Below are 21,747 nucleotides of genomic sequence, written 5' to 3'. Positions count from 1 at the left end.
GACTACTAACTTTCTTGGGTGGGGAATGGGTGCAAAGCCAAGATGGGAGTCAAGTTGATTTGAAAACGTTTTTTTTTCCTGGTTATATCATATAAAAAATTACTTCCTGCTCTACTAAAGACACTACTTAAAAAATGAAAAGACAAGCCACAGACTGAGAGAAACATTTGTAAAACATATCTGGCAAAGGACTGGTATCCAAAATATATACAGAACTCTTAAAACTTAACAATAAGAAAACAAACAACAATTTAAAAATGGGGAAAAGATCTAAACACATACTTCACCAAAGAAGACAAACAAGTGGCAAATATGCATATGAAAAGTTGCTTCAAGTCATATGTCATCAGGGAAACAGAAATTAAAACAACAATGAGATACTACTACACACCTACTAAAATGGCCTAAATCCAAAACACTGACAACACCAAATGCTGACGAGGATTTGGAGCAATAGGAACTCTTATTTGCGGCTGGGGGGAATGCAAAATGGTACAGCTATTTTGGAAGACAGTTTGGCAGCTTCTTAAAAAGCTGAACATACCCTTACCATATAATCTAGCAATCACACTCTTTGGTATTTACCCCAAAGAGTTGAAAACGTATATTCACACAAAAACCTGAACAAAAATGTTTACAGCAACTTTATTCATAATTGCCAAAACTTGGAAGCAACCAAATGTCTTTAAGAGGTGAATGGATAAACAATCCACACAATGGATAAACAGCCACACAATAGAGTACTTTCAGCAATAAAAAGAAATGGACTATCAAGCCGTGCAAAGACACAGAAGAGCTCAGATGCATACTGGTAACTGAAAGAAGGCAATTTGAAGAAGCTATGTATGTAATTCCAAGTATATTTCCATTCTGGAAAAAGTGAAATTTGTAAACAGTAAAAGAACAAAATCAAACAAGCAAAAAACAACATCCCCCACCCTTACTCCTGAAATAGATATTGCCCTGAGCTTAGGGGGAGGGACGGAGGGATAAAGAGGTGGAGCCATAAGGGATTTTTAGGCAAGTGAAACTACTCTCTATGATCCTACAGTGGTGGATACATGTCAAAACCCATTTGTCAAAACCCGGAGTGTACAACCCAAAGAGTAAGCCCTACTGTGAATTCTCGACCTTAGTAAATAACATATCAATATTGGCTCATCATTATAACAACTGAGCCACAATAATGCCAGATGTTAACAACAGGGAAAACTTGGGGGAGGGGAAGACGTAAGGGTTTATATGAGAATTCTGCACTTTGTTCAATTTTCTGAAAATCCCAAACTCCTAGGAAAAAAAAGTCATTAATTCAAAAAAAAAATGTATTACTCCTAATCTTGGAAAACAAGCAAAAGTAAAAAGAAAATCCTCTCCACTCCTCATTCCTACCACCATACAACCGTATGTTTAATTTTAAAGTTGAAAAGAATCCTTTAAAATAAAACAAACTAGGCAGCCAAGGTTAACAGGGTAGTCTAGAGAGTATGTGCTGTTTCAAATATATCAAGTAAGAAAAGAATTTAAAAATAAAATTCCTATCAGCACGTTTTATGGCCATGCCATCAGCCTCCCATTCTGGAAGCGAAGTACCCTAACTCACCTCACTCAGCCCGCCTTGCATTGTCTGGCAGCTGCGCTCCTGATGTCCTGGGTCAACGCCAGAACTTCACTTGGCATCCGCAGAAAGTGCATCCTGACCTGACACGCTCAGGAAAGCACCGGAAAAGTTCCTGCTGAACTTGCCTCAGATACATTTGCAGTCACAATCTAAGCAGAAATAATGACCCCAAACTATGCAACTTCATAATGTGCTTTAATGAGTTGCAGAAATGAGAACAGACTGTCACAAGGCCTTCCCTGAGCCATGCGGCCTTGGGAATGGTGGCTGACCAATGACCTCCTGGACTGTGGCCACCTCCCCTCCAGCTTCACCTCCTCAGGCAAGGTTGGGATCTTGCCGCCTCAGCTGGCGGTGATGCTGACCTCTGTGGACTGCATCCATTCTCCTTATCATCCAGATCCCCAAATTCCAGGGAGAAAATTTTGTGCCAAAATGAATGTTCTCTTCTTGGTAGTCAACCTACAAATTCCTCCTAAAAGTCATAGTTTTGGACAGAAGCCTCATTTGGGGTAAACGGCCAGCCAGTACTCCATTTGCATTCTCCAAAATTACAAAATAAAGCTAAACAAAAGCAAAACAACCCCAAATCCAGATCTGGGCGGCGGGGGGAGTCTTTTAAGCAAAAGAAGAAAAGTATATGATTAACATAAATCAGGCTAAATTAGAAATGAAGTTTGGGATTAGGAGAGCTATAATCTCTTTTCTTTCTCCTTCCATCCTTTACCTTCATGCCCACAAACCTCAAACCGTGCAATCCTTATGCTGGCCTTGCCTCAATTCTTTTGCAAAAAACCAGAACACAAACATTCTGGTGATGACATACATATAAGAGATCTGTGCAAATATTCAGATCTGGTGGGGTTTAGAGCAATTCTGCCTTAAGGGAGGCTGGCAAAGCCTGGCAGAGTTTACAAAACAGAAATATCCTTTAAAAGCAATAATTCCTAATAATTTTAGAAATTGAGACACTTTATAAAAATCTGGAACACTCCTCTCCTCCTCCTCTACAGCAAAGTTACAAGTAAATTTGTTTACTTGTAAATTACTTGTAAATTTTACAAGTAACTTTGTTCTTCACAACTTCCTGAGAATTTAATGAGACCACTTGAGATAAATAAGGACACTTGTGTATTCCCAAACCTGGTTTAGAAAATAACAGCTGTAAAGACCAATATATTAGAAATACATTACACTCTCTAAATATCTTATTTCACTTCTGGGCCCGTGGCTGATATACAGTGAGTGCTCAATAAGTGTTTGTTGAATGAATAGAAAATCATACATATATGGTTCACTTTTTCTCATTCAGTGTGGTATTGCAGAGATAGGGGTTATCTAGAGCAGTGGTTCTCAAACAGTAGTCCCCAGACTAGCGCTAGGATGTCTCCTAGGAATCTGATAAAAACACAAATCCCTCTCCCATCCCAACCCAGAGATTGTAGAGTGGGCCCAGTGATTTTGATGCACCTTGAAGTTTAAGCACCACTCATCAAAAAAGATCCTTTAACAAGGAGGTGTTTTTTTCCCACTTCCCATGCTAACAGAGTAAGAATTCTATGCCTCTAATTCCTTTACTATCTCACTGAGAAAAGTCCTGAGACAGGATTTACCAGGTTCACTGATGAGGGTTTACGGTGAATTCTGTGGCATCTGGGCAAGAAGAAAAGATGTCTCAGGTCAATGGAAGCCAAAGGAGGAGGCATTCAGAGTACTGAAGACTACCCATACATGAGGGCCTAAGAGAGGCTTTGAAATCTCACGTGTGACATTCCATAATGGCATTGGATGCAGGCCACAGAGGCCCAGCAGCCTTCCCTCCACATAGGGTTTGGTTTCCATGTGCTTTCCCAATAGGGATTATATTGCCTTTGAGACTCCACTGCAGGAACATGCTCTTTTGGTCAAATGGGTGAAATCTGAGCCCTTCATGGTCACAGTGCTTGCTGTTTGGTAAGCTGCTTGTAACCCCTTCCAAACATAAGCAGGCAGTTCGAGGCAATTCTGTCCCATGGATCTAAGGCTTTGTCTTGCCTGGAAGAGTGATCTAATAAAAAAAAAAAAATAGTTCCTCCCCAAATCAAGTTCAACTTCTAGTATCGTAATAGGCTGACCAACTCTACTCAATGTGCCTGGAGCTGTCCTGGTGTTCGCACTGAAAATCTTACATCGAGGAAAACCTCTCAGTTCTATGCAGAACTACCTCACTTAAGTGAGGTATCACAGGAAAGGGTAGGTGGTCCCATTTCACAGTAATCTCTAGGACCCTCTCTGCATTATGGCCCCGTGTGATAACTGTTGTTAATGATCATGTTCTGAGACACTACAGAATTGTATTCATTACACTTAGAATGAAAGGGAGTGATAGGTTTTAGAAAGTTTCAGCTGTCTGGAAATTGAAACTTACCCAGAATATCTCATTCACTGATGAGGTCTGTAGCCTATAATTAACCAAGGGGCTAAAGTAATCATTTTAGAACACAACTCAGGTCAAGTCACTCCTGGGCTGAAAATGCTCAGCATTCTGCATTTCACAGACTTTATACCCTCACTGTTGTGGGCCTCAGTGCAACAATACTGGCAAACCTGGAAGATTATAAGTATTGCAGAATCTTTGGAGCCACCCAGATCTACTGAATCAGAATCTTCATTTGGACTAGATCCCTGGAGTGCTTGTTAAGTCATTAAGAAGTATTGACTTGAGGCACCAGACTGCCTCGGTTGGTAGAGCATGCGACTCTTTTTATTTTTTATTTCTTTTAAGCACGCCCCATGCCTAGCACAGAGCCCAACATGGGGCTTGACCTCAAGACCCTGAGATCAAGACCTGAGCTGAGATCAAGAGTCAGACACTCAATGACTGAGTCACCCGGGTGCCCCGAGCATGGAACTCTTGATCTCGGGGTTGTGAGTTTAAGTCCCATGTTGGGAGTAGAGATTATTTAATAAATAAAAGTTAGAAGAAGTAGAAGTAGAAGAAGAAGGAGAAGGAGGAGGAATAGGGGGAAGAGAAGGAGGGAAGGAAGAGGAGGGGGAGGAGGAGGAGGGGGATGGGGAAGGGAGGAGGAAGAGGGGAGGAGGGGAGGAGGGGGAGGAGGAGGGGAGGAGTGGGAGGAGGAGAAGAACAGGTGCTGACGTGGCTCCTCACCTGTATCATCTGGCTCCTCACCTTCTACCATTTCCTCTGGCTCTCCCAGCTCTCACCACAGGGCTTCTTTCCACCACTCCCCTATTCATGCATGCTCTTCCCTCACGGTCTTTGCCATGGTATTCCCTTTGCCTGGAATGCTCTTCTCCCAAATACTGCATGGCTAATTTGCTCACCACTTTCAAGCCTTCTCAGTGAAACCAACCCTATCCACCCCATTTAAAAGTGCTGTCATCCCCAATCCCCTCTTCCATACTTCGGCTACTCTGAAAGTCTTCGTCGCAGTATTTTCTCCCTCATAACACTTGACCCTTCTAACATCCCATACCACTGACTTTAGTACTACGCTTACTATTTATTGTCATCTCCCTCTGCTGGAACATAGCACTGTGAGGACAGAAATTTTTTACTGTTTTTCCCTGATTTATCACTAGAACAGTGTTAGTGCTGTATGTGGTGTGTGGGCTGACTCTTGCTACTTGTCCCAATGAGATTAGCAAAGAAATTTAGAATAATTTAGAATAAGAAATTTAGAAAAGTTTAGATCATTTTGATATCAATACAACATCTAAGTATGCAATTATGTATCTAGTAGGTAACCTTTGAAAAACACGGGTTTGAATTGTGTGGGTTCACTTATATATGGTTTTTTCCCAAAAGATAATTGGAAATTTTTTTTAGATTTGCAACAATTTGGAAAAGCTCTTAGATGAACTGCACAGTTTAGAAATACTGAAAAAAATTAAGAAAAAGGTATTACTATAAGAGTACAGTATATAATACATATAACACACATTATAGTGTTAATCAACTACTTATATTATCAGTAAGGTCAACAGTACGTTATGAGTAGTTAAATTTTTGATGCACCAAAAGTTAGACATGGATTTTTGACTGCGTAGTGGTCAGCACTCCTAACCCCTATGTTGCTGAAGGGTCAACTCTAATTCTTTTCTATTTTATTCACAAAAGTATCTGTGCAAATTGGAAATTAAAACAACCAACCCAAAACTGATCTTTTAAAACAGTATAAGAATTCATCCCTGGGCTACAAGGATGGTTCAACATTCGCAAATCAATCAATGTGATACAACAAATTAATATGAGAAGAGAGAAGAACCACATGGTCCTCTCAATTGATGCAGAAAAAGCATTTGACAAAATCCAGCATCCGTTCCTGATTAAAACGCTTCAAAGTATAGGGATAGAGGGAACATTCCTGAACCTCATCAAATCTATCTACGAAAGACCCACAGCAAATAACATCCTCAATGGGAAAAAGCTTGCAGCCTTCCCGTTGAGATCAGGAACAAGACAAGGATGCCCACTTTCACCATTCTTGTTCAACATAGTATTAGAAGTCCTAGCAACAGCAATCAGACAACAAAGAGAAATAAAAGGTATCCAAATTGGTAATGAAGAAGTCAAACTCTCTCTCTTTGCAGATGACATGATTCTTTATATGGAAAACCCAAAAGACTCCACCCCCAAACTACTAGAACTCATACAGCAATTCAGCAACGTGGCAGGATACAAAGTCAATGTGCAGAAATCAGTGGCTTTCTTATACACTAACAATGAAAATACAGAAAGGGAAATTAGAGAATTTACTACAGCACCAAGAACCATAAGATACCTGGGAATAAACCTAACCAAAGAGGTAAAGGATCTGTACTCGAGGAACTACAGAACACTCATGAAAGAAATTGAAGAAGACACAAATAGATGGAAGACCATTCCATGCTCTTGGATCGGAAGAATAAACATTGTTAAAATGTCCAATAGAGAAATCTATACTTTTAATGCCATTCCGATCAAAATTCCACCGGCATTCTTCAAAGAGCTGGAGCAAATAATCCTAAAATTTGTATGGAATCAGAAGAGACCCCGAATCGCTAAGGAAATGTTGAAAAACAAAAATAAAGCTGGCGGCATCACCTTACCTGATTTCAAGCTTTATTACAAAGCTGTGATCACCAAGACAGCATGGTACTGGCATAAAAACAGACACATAGACCAGTGGAACAGAGTAGAGAGCCCAGATATGGACCCTCAACTCTATGATCAATTAATCTTCGACAAAACAGGAAAAAATATACAGTGGAAAAAAGACAGTCTCTTCAATAAATGGTGCTGGGAAAACTGGACAGCTATATGTAGAAGAATGAAACTCGACCATTCTCTTACACCATACACAAAGATCAACTCAAAATGGATAAAAGACCTCAATGTGAGACAGGAATCCATCAGAATCCTAGAGGAGAACATAAGCAGTAATCTCTTTGATATCAGCCACAGCAACTTCTTTCAAGATATGTCTCCAAAGGCAAAGGAAACAAAAGTGAAAATAAACTTTTGGGACTTCATCAAAATCAAAAGCTTCTGCACAGCAAAGGAAACAGTCAAAAAAACAAAGAGGCAACCCACGGAATGGGAGAAGATATTTGCAAATGACAGTACAGACAAAAGGTTGATATCCAGGATCTATAATGAACTCCTCAAACTCAACACACATGAAACAGGCTAACATATCAAAAAATGGACAGAAGATATGAACAGACACTTCTCCAATCAAGACATACAAATGGCTATCAGACACATGAAAAAATGTTCATCATCATTAGCCCTCAGAGAGATTCAAATTAAAACCACATTGAGATATCACCTTACACCAGTTAGAATGGCCAAAATTAACAAAACAGGAAACAACATGTGTTGGAGAGGATGTGGAGAAAGGGGAACCCTCTTACACTGTTGGGGGAATGCAAGTTGCTGTAGCCTCTTTGGAGAACTGTGTGGAGATTCCTCAAGAAATTAAAAATAGAGCTTCCCTATGACCCTGCAATTGCACTCCTAGGTATTTACCCCAAAGATACAGATGTCGTGAAAAGAAGGGCCATCTGTACCCCAATGTTTATAGCAGCAATGGCCACGGTCACCAAACTATGGAAAGAACCAAGATGCCCTTCAACGGATGAATGGATAAGGAAGATGTGGTCCATATACACTATGGAGTATTATGCCTCCATCAGAAAGGATGAATACCCAACTTTTGTAGCAACATGGACGGGACTGGAAGAGATTATGCTGAGTGAAATAAGTCAAGCAGAGAGAGTCAATTATCATATGGTTTCACTTATTTGTGGAGCATAACAAATAGCATGGAGGACAAGGGGTGTTAGAGAGGAGAAGGGAGTTGGGGTAAATTGGAAGGGGAGGTGAACCACGAGAGACTATGGACTCTGAAAAACAATCTGAGGGGTTGGAAGTGGTGGGGGGGTGGGAGGTTGGGGTACCAGGTGGTGGGTATTATAGAGGGCACGGCTTGCATGGAGCACTGGGGGTGGTGAAAAAATAATGAATACTTTTTTTCTGAAAATAAATAAATTGAAAAAAAAAAAAACCTGTATAAGAAGTCCGAGAACAGGACAGTTCCTGGCACTAAGTAAGTATTAGTAATTGCTGAGTAAATAGATGAATAATAAATATAAGGACAAATATCTAAAGAATACATTTTAAACAGTAAAATCAGACCAAGCCTGTCTATATGCCTATCTGGTCTAATTAAATAATTTCACTGCTTGAATTAGTTGCAAAGTGATTCTTATTATGTACTTCCTGGGTATACTGTGCTTTCCTCTTCTATGTGAAGATGAGTCAGGTTCAGATGGACAAATTAAGGACTGCTTCTGAGACTCTCTGACTAAGGTGCTGAAGACAGCCTTTGTACAAGCCCCACATCTGTACACTTCTTTGCATGCCTGCCCTGAACAGAGCTGGCCTGACAGGAGCTTTAGATTTATTCCCCACCTTCCTCCATCCCCCACCCCACCAGACCACTCCATACAACAATGAAGTTATTAGCAGTCATTGGAAGTTACAAGGCTAACTTGTTGGATGTTAGTGGGTTTTTTTTATACGGAAAGATCACAATATTCTCGTTCAGTCTTTCATAGAAATATAGGTTGAAATAATGGGTAATTCAAGGCAAAAATTAAATGCAAAAGTATAACTTGCTGAAGTGTTTCTTACAGAATATACTCTTGTTTCTGCAGCTGATAACCTTGAAAACATATAATTGGAGAGCTTTTGCTCTTTGATCCATCTTTGCTACTTTCTACATAATGCATTTTCCTGCCTAAACCTTTTTCTTTCCCCCACTCAAAACAAAAGCAACAAAATAAAACAGGTTGGATAACTTTAACCTGATCTAGTGGTATGCTATCCTATATGGGGGTGACTAAGAGACATTTGTTTTATTCCAGGATTATTAGAAACACATTTAAAAACTTTTCTCTGTCTCATTCAAGAGCTTCATTACATTCTTGCTTCCATTATATTTCATCATGGCTTTGGATGCTCAAGAATTCAATTAGAAAATGTAGGCTAGGGGCACCTGGGTGGTTCAGTGGGTTAAAGCCTCTGCCTTCGGCTCAGGTCATGATCCCAGGGTCCTGGGATCGAGCCCCGCATCGGGCTCTCTGCTCAGCAGGGAGACTGCTTCTTCCTCTCTCTCTGCCTGCCTCTCTGCCTACTTGCGATCTCTGTCGTCAAATAAATAAATAAAATCTTAAAAAAAAAAAAAAAAGGAAGATGTAGGCTAGGCTGTGAGGAGAGAATACAGAAATGAAAAGATAAAATCCCAGAGAGTTTAAAATCTAGTAGATGAATGAAAATATAATGTAAGGCAGGATATGATAAGTACTAAAAGAAGAGTCAAGGGAGTCTTGACTCCCTTGAACCATGGGGAATCAAGAATGGAGAGGACCAGGGAGCATGAGTGGCTCAGTCAGTTAAGCATCCAAATCCAACTCTTGACTTTGGCTCAGGTCATGATCTCAGAGTCGTGAGATTGAGCTCTGCATTGGGCTGTGTGCCGGGCATGGAGCATGCTTAAGATTCTCTCTCTCCCTCTTCCTCTGCCCTCATCCCCTCAACTCATGTTCTTTAAAAAAAAAAAAAAAAAAGAATGGGAAGGACAGAAAGTGAACAGGAAGAAGGATAGATGGGGCAGAGGGCACTGTGTGAGCAATGTCACAGAGGGGAGGAAGGACATACTAGGTATGCTTGGAGAACAGAGAACAGTTTGGATATTCTGAAGCAAAGAATGAGGAAGAGAGATCAGTGGAAGGTAGAGCTAGAAAGGAAGATTAAGACCATACCAGAGATAGCCTTGAATGTCACACCAAGAAATTTAGAGCTGATGCTGAAGCAATGGGGAGCCATGGAGGAATATGGAGGAAGGGAATGTTAGTATCAGAGTATGCTTTAGAAAATCTCCTCAGGGGGCGCCTGGGTGGCTCAGTGGGTTAAGCCTCTGCCTTCAGCTCAGGTCACGGTCTCAGGGTCCTGGGATTGAGCCCCGCATCTGGCTCTCTGCACAGTGGGGAGCCTGCTTCCTCCTCTCTCTCTGCCTGCCTCTCTGCCTACTTGTGATCTCTGTCTGTCAAATAAATAAAAGAAAAAAAATCTCCTCAGATATCTGTGCAGAAGATAAGTTGAAGGAGGAAAAGAATGGAAGCAGGAAGACTACTTTGGATGCTATTTACAAGAGTGTAAGGAGAAGTAATGGTGATAGTGGCAAACCCAAGAGAAAACCATCCAGATTGGAGGGAAAAAAACAAGTATAACAGGAAAGTGCATCTGAGCCACTTATAGTAAGTCAGATGTGTAGCTTATTAGTGAGCTTGACTTTGGAAATACTTTCCTAAAGACCAAGAAAGATGATTATAATCCAACAAATCTCTTTAATAGTTAACTCAAAATATAATATATTTTTACTCCCTACAGACTCCTACCAAAATTTAGTGCCTTACAATAAGAACTTTATTTCTCTGTTTTTCATACTTATAGATTAAATTTGCATTTATATAATATCAATAGCAATGAGTACAACAGCAACAGCTGAAATAATGTACCGTTGTCATGAACCAGACACCATGCTGTGCTCTTTGCTTGTACTACCAGCTCATTGGATCCTGAGGATAACCCCTTAGCTATGAATTACCATTTCTTCATTTGCTATGTGTAAGTACTGAGATAGGGATTTGTTTCATAACTCAGTTAATACTACACAGGAGAACAGAGATTTGAATCCAGGCAGGTCTCATTCTAGAATCTGTGCCTTTGGCTACTCAATCAAACTTAAAATTTTTCTTTTTACATATATTTTAAAATAGAATGTCAAAAGTGAACAAAGAGCAGATTGGAGAAATTGAAAACAAACTGCAAGTTGGTAACATTTAAGCCAAAAATACATCAATAATCACATTAAATATAAATGGTCTAAACAATACAATAAAAAGGTAAAGATTGTCTGTTTGGATAGAAACAAATGCCAACCAAATTCTTGCATAATGGATTCTGCTCTACCAAACTGTCTTTTCCTTTAATGTCCCACTTTTTTTTGCACTACTCCTATCCCTAACTCATTGTGGCCTTATTTCTGAACACTATCTGGCTGTGTGGGAACACTGAACACTGTGGGGCTAATATTCCCTTTGACAGATTTATCATTTTCTGCATACCCATTTAAAAGTCTCTGCTATTGTACACTCATCCTCTCCTGTCTCTCTCCAAGAGCCTAAGTTCCATATAGACTGAAGTCCTAACACACTTATTGTACATTCTTCACTTCATATTGTACTACTTTGTTACTAAAAAACAGGCTAAGAAGAAATTTGGAGAGACCTGAGAATTTATTGTATATTCCAGAAAAATAGATGAAGTCAATACTGAGTGTAATGTCAGTATTTTAAGCTGAAAAAGTTTCTTTCTTTGGAAGATCCACACTGCTCTTAGTATCTTCTGGTTCTTAAGTATTTCTTACAATAATGCTTCTATTTTATCTTCCAGAAGTACACATAAACCACAAATTATAGCCACACATAAACCCCAAACTAACTTTCACCATATTCTGAAGCAAAAAATTTAGAAAGGGGGCCATAAATTGCTATTTCCCAAAGGAGTGTGGCAAGATGTGTGTACTCTTGCTGAAAGAATTGCCAAATGTATTGCCAAAAGAGCAGAACTACTGTCTAAATCCATATTCTTTACAAGATTTTGACCCAAAATGATCTGTTCCACTGGAAGCTGACCAGTTGTTTGTCTTTCCTTTGACAAAATGAAATTGTGAGGCAGTTTCCTAATTTCAGGTTCTTAACAGGTTAAGGGAAATAATGGTCTTTGGTGTTCAAGATCTTTCTTCCCTCAGAGAAGTAAACTTGAGTCGCATGAGGAGGCAGTAAATGGGTACCTCTATTTTTTTTTTTTTAAGATTTTATTTATTTATTTGACAGAGAGAGGGAGAGCACAAGCAGATGGGGTGGAAGGCAGAGGGAGAAGAAGGTTCCCTGCTCGTTCAGCAGGGATCCTGATGTAGGGCTTAATCCCAGAACTCTGGGTCCATGACCTAGTCCGAAGGCAATCTCCCAACCGAGCCATCCAGGCTCTCTATGGCTATTTTTTTAAATACATTTTATTTATTTATTTGACAGAGAGAGAGAAATCACAAGTAGGCAGAGAGAAAGGCGGGGGGGGGGGGGCGGGGAGACAGGGAGGAGCAGGCTCCCCGCTGAGCAGAGAGCCTGATTCAGGGCTCAACCCCAGGTCATGAGATCATGAGATCATGACCTGAGCTGAAGGCAGAGGCCCAACCCACTGAGCCACCCAGGTGTCCCATGGCTACTTTTAATACATGTTTTGCTTCCAGACTTAAAGGCTGCACAAACCTGAATTTTTCACTAACATTAAGTCATATTACTGAGTCCTACTTTTTAGATAGTCCTGCCTAACCAACTCATCAAAAAAAACACCAGCATGCAAAAGGGAGAAGCAGCATGCAATTCAAAATGTTCTTACCAAGCTTTGTAGGGGGTCCTTTTGAGGGACTTGGTCCTGGGCAACCTGGGGCAGCATGGCATGTCCAAGAAGATAGCAGATCAGTCCCAGAAATGGAGTGCTTTGCAAAGACCCAATAAAAGAAACATTACTTTTATCTTTGGAAGAAGCAGCGTCAAGGACATAGCTTCCATTTAACTAAGGGACCTTTAACCCTGATGATATGTGGAAGAAGCTAAGTATACTTGGGTCATGTGAGTTGCCCCTGTCTTGCATGAGAATTGAGTGGAGGTCCTGTTCTTGGGACAATTAGTAGCAGAGTCTCAGCACCTTTTGCTTAATTCATTTATTTCTTCCCCTGAACAAGTCAACTTAGCCCTCTCTTAAATTAATTATAGTCCAGAATATAAAAAACAGCTATGTGCTGATTTTCTCCTATACTTAATTTTTATCCCTAAGAAAGAAAAAAGAAAACCTATAGGAAGGTATTAATCTACTTAACATTTCTAAGTACATCATCCAAAGGATTTTGTTTTTTTAATCTTACATATGCTCAGCAGAGTTACTGGCAAAAACTGTACATTTTCTTCATTTCATCCTTTCAACATCAAATAGTAGGCAGCAAAAATTGGATCAGACTTCAAAGCCTGCTGTGGGCTCCAAGTCACAGAGAGACGCCTCCATTTCACATATTGAATTCGAGCAGGATATCAAAGTGCTACCAAAGAACCTCGGGTCCTTACTCAAAAAGAGGCTCTAACATCTGTAGAGAGTGGAGTGCACAGACAAATCACCTCAGGGAGCAGCTAGCATTTATTCTCAGCAGCAAATTTCCAGGCTTTTGATTCTCTCTTCACTGTACCTCCCTGTCTCTCTGCTGAACCAAAGTTCTTTAGCAAGCTGGGCTTTTGTCTCAAAGACTTCAAAATATCACTAACAGTTTCATGTTTGGATGACCTGACCAAGCAGCCACAGACAGGCTTCACAACCATCGACTTGGACAAGTCTGAAATAAAGATACACAGTCATTTTGGAATCAAGGCGTCCAGCTACCTTATTTGAATGTCCTGTGGAGACATCACACCCTTTTGGAGAACACTGGGTTTGTGGATGCCTAAAAAGAAAAGTAATCATTTTTAAAAGACCTGAAATCATGTTTAAGAACTTAAAGAGGATTGCTTTCCTCCAAAGAGGTATCAGAACATACTATGTTCCCATTGTTTTCCATTCTGGTCCTCAACTAAAAGGACATGGTCAACTGAAGAAAATGCATCCTACTAAGTGTTACTGCTATAGTCCTAGTCAGCCTGAGGTTCTAAGACTGTAATAGCTGCCCTTTTTAAAGTTGTATGCTACACCTTAGTTTACTATTGGGCTTTCACAGACTTTATCAAGAAGCCAACAAAACTGATGCTAAGTTTGTACTTCCCAGCCAGCACACTGTAATCAAATTGTTAGATAATTCAAAATAGATTCTGTAGTCAAATAAGTATGGGAAATACTGAGTTGTACAGTTAAGAGGCTTTCTTAGTTCAGGAATAATCTTTTACTATCACAACGTTCATTTATGGATTCCTAAAGGCAGGGTTGGAAGGTGGGTGTAGTTTCTCAAACTAATTTGATCAAGCAACTTAAAAAATGATAATCTACAAACACCTATTAAAATACCAATGTTTTATGGAATAAAGTTTGGAAAAATCAATTGTACTGTATCCCTAATTTCTAGTAATTGAAACCCATTGTATAAAAGTGTGGTAATTACTACTCACTGTTAAAATACGAGCTGGCCCTTTCAGATAGAACCCAGCAGAGTGCAAAGCACTGACTAGGGGAAAAGAAATCTGGGTTCTAATTCCTGTGTCAAGATCCCTGGTGTCTCTCTATCTCTCTCTCTCTCTTTCGCTCACACACACACACACACACACACACAGACTGGAGATATTTCTACAGTATTCTGGTTTCTAATTTTCGTCATCTGTAAAAAGAAGGGATTGAGATAAACCATTCCTAAGGTATCTTCTAGTTCTATATTAAAAATTGTATTCTTTATTGAAACTGATAAATTCATTTTCTGTATTTTCTGTGAACAGTTCATGGATAATTCCTTCAAAATACATCCATATGGAGAGTATAAGCAATATCTCATTTTAAAAATATGACATCAGTACCTGGAGACAGGAGACTATAACGATACACTTATTTGTGTGCATATTTGTTTATCATATGTCTCCTACTATGGAATGTACATTCCAAGAAGGCAGGGATCGGAGCTGTTTTATTCTATACTCTCCATCAGCACCTAACCCTAGGAGCTGGTATGTTGCAAAGTGCTCAATAAATATTTGACAAGTTGAATGAATAAAAGAATGACTAGTAGATCCTCAAATATGAAGATCAGCAAGAATACCCTTAACATTAACAGTAAATAAATGAGCTTTTATTTATTTATTTATTTATCCCCCCCCCCCTTTTTTTTAAGTTGACATATAACATATTGTTTCAGGGGTATAGGTCTGTGAATCATCAGTCTTACACAATTCACAACACTCACCATAGCACATAATGAGCTTTTAAATAACACTTCATATTTTTAAAAATGCTTTTATAATCTAATGAGAATTTCACAATCATTTGAGCTAAGTTCTTTAATTGTCCCTATTATATAGATGAAGAAACTGTAGTTCAGAGAGGGTAAGGGACTTCGCTCGGGACCAGGTGACTACCTGGCAGAGCTAAAACACTGACCCCTTTTGGTCTGACTTCAAATCCTTTGTCCTCCTCTGAAACTTGACACCCTCTATACCCTTTGGTTTCTGTGGATCAGACCAAGGAACTCATTCCAGTCAGCCTGGGCAAGTGCCAACGGTTCTGGGACACCTAAATGACAGATGGACTCTGAGGTCCTCGAGGAGTGAGTCCTGGAAAGGTTTGAAGACAATCGAAGGAAGAGAGTTTAGCTGTCACATTACTATGGGCTTTCTAATTTCTACCCTACAAACCCCAACATGGAAATGAAACCTCTTAAGAACTCTGCTCACTTGCATGGCTTTGTAGGATCCAAAAGCCAGGGGCAGACATCTTCCAACTCTCCGCTGAGGGTCAGCTCAGCAGTCTGAGCCCCTCCTCGTTCAAGCCCTTGGGAGAATCTAAGGCACCTCAATACAATGTTTATATGTATTACTTGGTTTTATAAAAGCAAGGATGGGATGGGTAGTAATCATAGGCAAATAGATTAGAAAACACCTGATTAAGCAAATACTTGACTAAAGCAGATTTCTTTCTTTCCTTTTTTTTTTAAAGATTTATTTATTTATTTATTTATTTATTTATTTATACGACAGGCAGAGATCACAAGTAGGCAGAGAGGCAGGCAGAGAGAGAGAGAGGTGGAAGCAGGCTCCCTGCTGAGCAGAAAGCCCGACACGGGGCCTGATCCCAGGACCCCGGGATCACGACCCGAGCCGAAGGCAGAGGCCCCAACCCATTGAGCCACCCAGGCACCCCAACTAAGGCATATTTCTTTCTCAAGAGGCTTTCCAGAACCTTTAGCCTAATGCCATGTACAGTGAAACTCCACCAGTAGAAAACAACACACAGCATTTCCCAGATGTAATCTTAGAGTGGCACCCTTCTCCCAGGGAATATGTTGGGGGCCTACTGGTTCCTATAACATGCCTTAGTTAATTCTAATCTGAGCAGCCCTTATTTGAAACAAATCCCAATCTGCTATTATGGGCCACCTAGGTAGTTAAGTCTGTTGTGTCTGCCTTGGCTCAGGTTGTGTTCCTAAGATCCTGGGATCGAGCCCCTCATCAGGCTCCCTGCTCAGAGGGAGTCTATTTCTCCCTCTCCCTCTGCACCTCCCTCTGCTCATGCATGTACTCTCTCTCTCTCTCTCAAATAAATAAAATCTTTTTAAAAAATAAAACAAAAAATTGTATAGTTTTCTTCAAAAGTCTAACTGCCTCAACTCCTTTGCAGCAATTTATCTGATATTTTGTCATCTGCTTCAAGGACTTGAGACTGGCAGTCAATAATAATGCTCCATAAGCTGTCACTTAATGAAATAAGTAGCAAGCACAATAATAAGGAAAATCACAAAAATAAAAAATAACCAATGCTTATTGTATGCATATATCTCACCAGGCATCGGTCAAAGAATGGATACATGGTCATTTCATATAACACTTCTAACAGCCATGTGAACTGGTTATATTTTTATACCCATTTTATAGGTGAGGGAATCAAGGATCATGAAACTAATGACTTGGTTCATGTCATAACTAGTGCATAAATAGTGCACCACAATTTGACAAAGTACAACATCCATTCACAATAAAAACCTCAACAAATTAGGTTGAGAGGGAATATACATCAACATAATACAGGTTATACATATGAAGAACCCACAGCTAGTACCATCCTCAATGGGGAAAAACTGAGAACTTTCACCTAAGGTCAGGAACAAGACATGGATGTTCACTCTCACCACTTGAATTCAATATACTACTAGAAATCCTAGCCATTGCAATCAGACAACAAAGAAATAAAAGGTATCCAAATTGGAAAGGAAGAAGTAAAACTTTTCATTATTTGCAGATTACATGATACTACATATAGAAAACCTGAAAGATTCTTAAAAACAAAACAGAAAAACCAAAACACCTGCTAGCACTGATAAACTCACTAAAGTCACAGGATACAAAATCAATGTTCAGAAGTCTGTGACACCTCTATACACCACTAATGAAGCAGCAGAAAGAGAAATTAAGAAACCAATCCCATCTACAATTGTACCAAAAATAATGATACCTAGGATAAACTTAACCAAAGAGATAAAAGACCTATACTCTGAAAACTATAAAACACTGATGAAAGAAAGTGAAGATGACAAAAGAAATGGAAAGACATTTCTGGGGCGCCTGGGTGGTTCAGTGGGTTAAGCCGCTGCCTTCGGCTCAGGTCATGATCTCAGGGTCCTGGGATCGAGTCCCGCATCGGGCTCTCTGCTCAGCAGGGAGCCTGCTTCCTCCTCTCTCTCTCTCTGCCTGCCTCTCTGCCTACTTGTGATCTCTCTCTGTCAAATAAATAAATAAAATCTTTAAAAAAAAAAAAAAGAAATGGAAAGACATTTCTATGCCCATGGATTGGAAGAGCAAATATTATTAAAGTCTCTATACTACACAAAGAAACTATACATTTAATGCAATTCCTATCAAAATGCCAAGAACATTTTCCACACAACTAGACCAAATAATCTAAAATTTATATGGAACTCCAAAAGACCCTGAATAACCAAAGCAATCTTGAACAAGAAAAGCAAAGGTGGAGACATCACAATTCTGGATTTCAAGTTATATTACAAAGCTATAGTGATCGAAACAGTATGGTACAGGTATTAAAAACAGACATGGAGACCAATGGAATAGAGTAGAAAACCCAGAAATGAACCCATAGCTATCTGATCAATTAATCTTTGACAAAGAAGGAAAGAGTATCCAACAGGAAAAGGACAATTTCTTCAACAAATGGTGTTGAGAAAACTGGACAGTAATATGTAGAAAAGAAACTGGACCACTTTCTTACACCATAAACAAAAATAAATTCAAAGTGGGTTAAAGACCTAATTGTAAGACTTAAAACCATAAAAGTCCTGGGAGAGAACACAAGCAGTAACCTTTTTTGACACTGGGCATAGCAACTTTTTTCTAGATATGTCTCCTGAGGCAAAAGAAATGAAATAAAAAATAAACTACTGCGACTACATCAAAATAAAAAGCTTCTGCCCAGCAAAGGAAACAATCAATAAAACTAAAAGACAACTTATGGAATGGGAGACTATATCTACAAATGACATATCCAATAAAAGATTAGTATCCAAAATATACAAAGAAGTTACACAACTCAACACTCAAAAAACAAATAATCCAATTAAAAATGGGCAAAAGACATGAACTGACATTTCTCCAAAGAAGACATCCAGATAGCCAACAGACACATGGAAAGATGTTCATTATTATTTTCCATCAGGGAAATGCAAATCAAAACTACAATGAGATATCATCTCACACCTGTCAGAATGACTAAAATCAAAAACAAGAAATAGCAAGTGTTGGCAAGGATGTGGAGAAAGAGGATCTCTCCTGTACGGTTGGTGGGAATGCAACCTGGTACAGCCACAGTGGAAAACAGTATGAAGGCTCCTCAGAAAGTTAAAAATAGAACTACTCTACAATCTAGCAATTACACTACTGGGTATTTGCCCCCAAAATACATAAACAACTATTCAAAGCGATACATGCATCCCTATGTTTATTGCAACTTTATTTATAATAGTGAAATTATGGATGCACTTGTTCATCAACACATAAATGGATAAAGACAATTTGGTGTCTATATATAATGGGATATTACTCAGCCATAAAGAAGAATGAAACTTTGCCATTTGCAAGGACGTGGATGGAAATAAAGAGTATATACTAAGCAACCTAAGTCAGAGAAAGAAATACCATATGATTTCACTCACATGAAGAATTTAAGAAATAAAATAAATGAGCAAAGGAAAAAAAATGGGGAGAGAGAGAAGAAACAGACTCTTAACTATAGAGAACAAACTGATAGTTACCAGAGGGGAGGTGGGCGGGGGGATGGGTTAAAGAGGTGATGGGATTAAGGAGGGCACTTGTCCTAATGAGCACAGGTGATGTATGGAATTGTTGAATTAAAATATTGTACACCTGAAACTAAAACAACACTGTATTTTAACTAACCAGAATTAAACTAAAAACGTTAGAAAACAGCACAGCATAAAACCTGCTGACATAGAAAAAGAGATTCCAAAGGGAAATTATTGAATTAGGCAAGGATTATCAAGAGCTCATTAGATCTTCTGAGAAATGCTTGATAGTTAATGGGACAGTCCTATGCTGCCAAAGCACCTCCGCACTGAGTCCTTCACACTGAGTCCGAAGATTAATTGGTCAGGAGAGCAAGGTAAGGGTACATCTTAATCCAGCACTAGTTTTAGCACCACTAATGCCTAGACAACATTGTCTTGTTCTGTGAGGCAATGTGAAGTATTTGACATTTATATTTTTTGTTTCAGTCAAAAACATTTAACTTGAATGTAATCAAAGCTTTCAATCTTCCAGTTTATCTAGAACACAGGGTATCTAGGGATACGCTAAGACCACAAAGAATCAAGCAAACAAATAGAGAAGGTGAGCTATAATTAGCTCAGTCTCTTAAAAAGTCAATGTGATGAGAAAGTGAGTATTCTCTATTAAATGAGATTTAGGGACATAACAACTCAATGCAAGGTAATGACCTGAACAGGATCCTGGCCTGGACAAAGAGGTGTAGGGGACATTTTCAGGACAGCTGGAAATTTGACAATGAATGGGCATTAGATAATATTAAGGAATTATTCATTTTTATTTATTTCATTTTTTTAAGGAGGCTCCATGTCCAATGTGGGGCTTGAACTCACAACCCCCAAGAACAAGAGTTGTGTGTTCTACTGACTGAGCCAGCCAGGTGCCCCAGGACTTATTCATTTTTAAAGTGTGAGATTATTTTGAATCTGTAGGAAAACTAAAAAATACAATACAGTCCTCAGCCTCCATTAGGAATCACATGCTAAACAGTAGAATTAGTGACTATGTCTATCTATCTATCTATATGTAGATAGACATATGTCTACCTACATATGATGCTCTGCATATTCCAAGGGCTCCTCTAGCCTCTCAGAATCCATGACTAACGTCTTAAGCAGATTGCCTCCAGGGCTTAGCCCCTCTGCTGCTTTGCTGCCATCAGTTCACTCAGCTGTGTGTTCTCGGGGAGACAGAAAAAATCTCACTCCTCACTGACAGTGCTTCTGCACATCTTCCCTGGAAAAGTCCCCCCAAACAAAACTCACATAGAATTCTTTCTTAAACCCTGATCCCAGTGTGACTGGATGAGAGGCCGGGTGCCGGCTGGCTCAAGGGAGTGGGGCTGCTGAGAATGCCCTACCATCTCTCTTCTACAGCAAGGATGCATGAGGCCAGCTGGCTTTGTCATGCTGGGCTGGCAGTATTCAGTGAAGTCACCACGCTCCCAAACTGGGTCTCCGCATTCATAGGCTCCAAAATTCAGTCTGCCAGTTCTCTGAGAGGTGATGATTTTTTTAGAGTGGAGTTGTATGAGTTGTATTAACCAAACTCAGAAGAGTCATGTTGGGAAAGTAGAATGCCAGCGTGTGATTTTACAGTGTGTGGTATAATCTGGACCATACTCTCCCCTTCACTAGTCGGCTGAAATAATCTGGAGACAGATTTAAGCATTAGAATTAAAACAAAGGAAGCAGAGTACTCTTTGAGCACTGATCAATCAATCTAGTCTTGTAACTGACCTTTTTTCTACTTTAGGGTTAGAATCAGTAACTTTTTTCCTGGGTGGGAGTAGAGACACACTAGTCACACTCTGACCCTCTATTTTATAAACTTCATTTAAATTTCTTTTTGTAGTTTTTATTAACGTTGATGAAATCTGCAAGATTATGTCTTACTTTTATCAATTATAATTTAGAATGGCTGGTAGACAAATGAAGAAATCCATTAGTCGTTCATACTTGAAAGCACATTCTAATTTCAAAACAGGATAGGTCGCTGCTAATTCATTGTGGGTTGATTTCTGTTAGCTTCCTGCTGTCTCTAGATTTAGGAGTAGTTCTCATCGTAAATTCGTGTCGTCCATGACAGCCCTGGGAGAAAGGCTAATCAGCATAACCAAGCAAATTTGTTCCTGCTTCTTTGATAGCCCTGAAAAAAGAATCTGTTGTATATGGAGCTCTTAATAAGAAGAGGCCAATTTTTTGTTCCCAAGCAGCAGCAGCCAATCCACCCTCCAGAATACATGCTCAGACCAAGATATTTTAATATTGTAAGATCCGCATGAATCTTGAGGGAGGCACATTTCAGACAAATAAGTCATGGAAATTACCATGAAGGATAATAGAAAACATAAACATCTTTGCAAATGGTTTCAATTAAGTTCAAGGTAAGGTAAATAAAGACATTTAAAACATGACATCAGAGCAAAGGACACTGTCCTTTGTAAATGATCCTGTGCTGACCTGAGTGTTAACAGGACTTCCATA

At 39.4% G+C, this 21,747-nt stretch overlaps 1 protein-coding gene across 1 annotated transcript in view; it reads right to left on the bottom strand.

Annotated features, from left to right (window-relative positions):
* The window catches only part of LOC122903514 (myosin-IIIb-like), a 157,978-nt gene that overhangs the window by 78,535 nt on the left and 57,696 nt on the right, over positions 1-21,747 (bottom strand). Inside the window, exons 6-7 of the mRNA XM_044244364.1 lie at positions 13,659-13,719; positions 12,627-12,726 (exon numbers count right to left, since the gene is read on the bottom strand). Coding sequence (XP_044100299.1) covers positions 12,627-12,726; positions 13,659-13,719 — 161 coding nt within the window. The remainder of the gene's footprint in view (positions 1-12,626; positions 12,727-13,658; positions 13,720-21,747) is intronic.

Source organism: Neovison vison, chromosome 3, assembly GCF_020171115.1.
Source record: "Neovison vison isolate M4711 chromosome 3, ASM_NN_V1, whole genome shotgun sequence".
NCBI classification, from domain to species: Eukaryota; Metazoa; Chordata; class Mammalia; order Carnivora; family Mustelidae; genus Neogale; species Neogale vison.
Note: the sequence above shows the minus strand (reverse complement) of the source record. Positions and strands in the feature narration are given on the sequence as shown.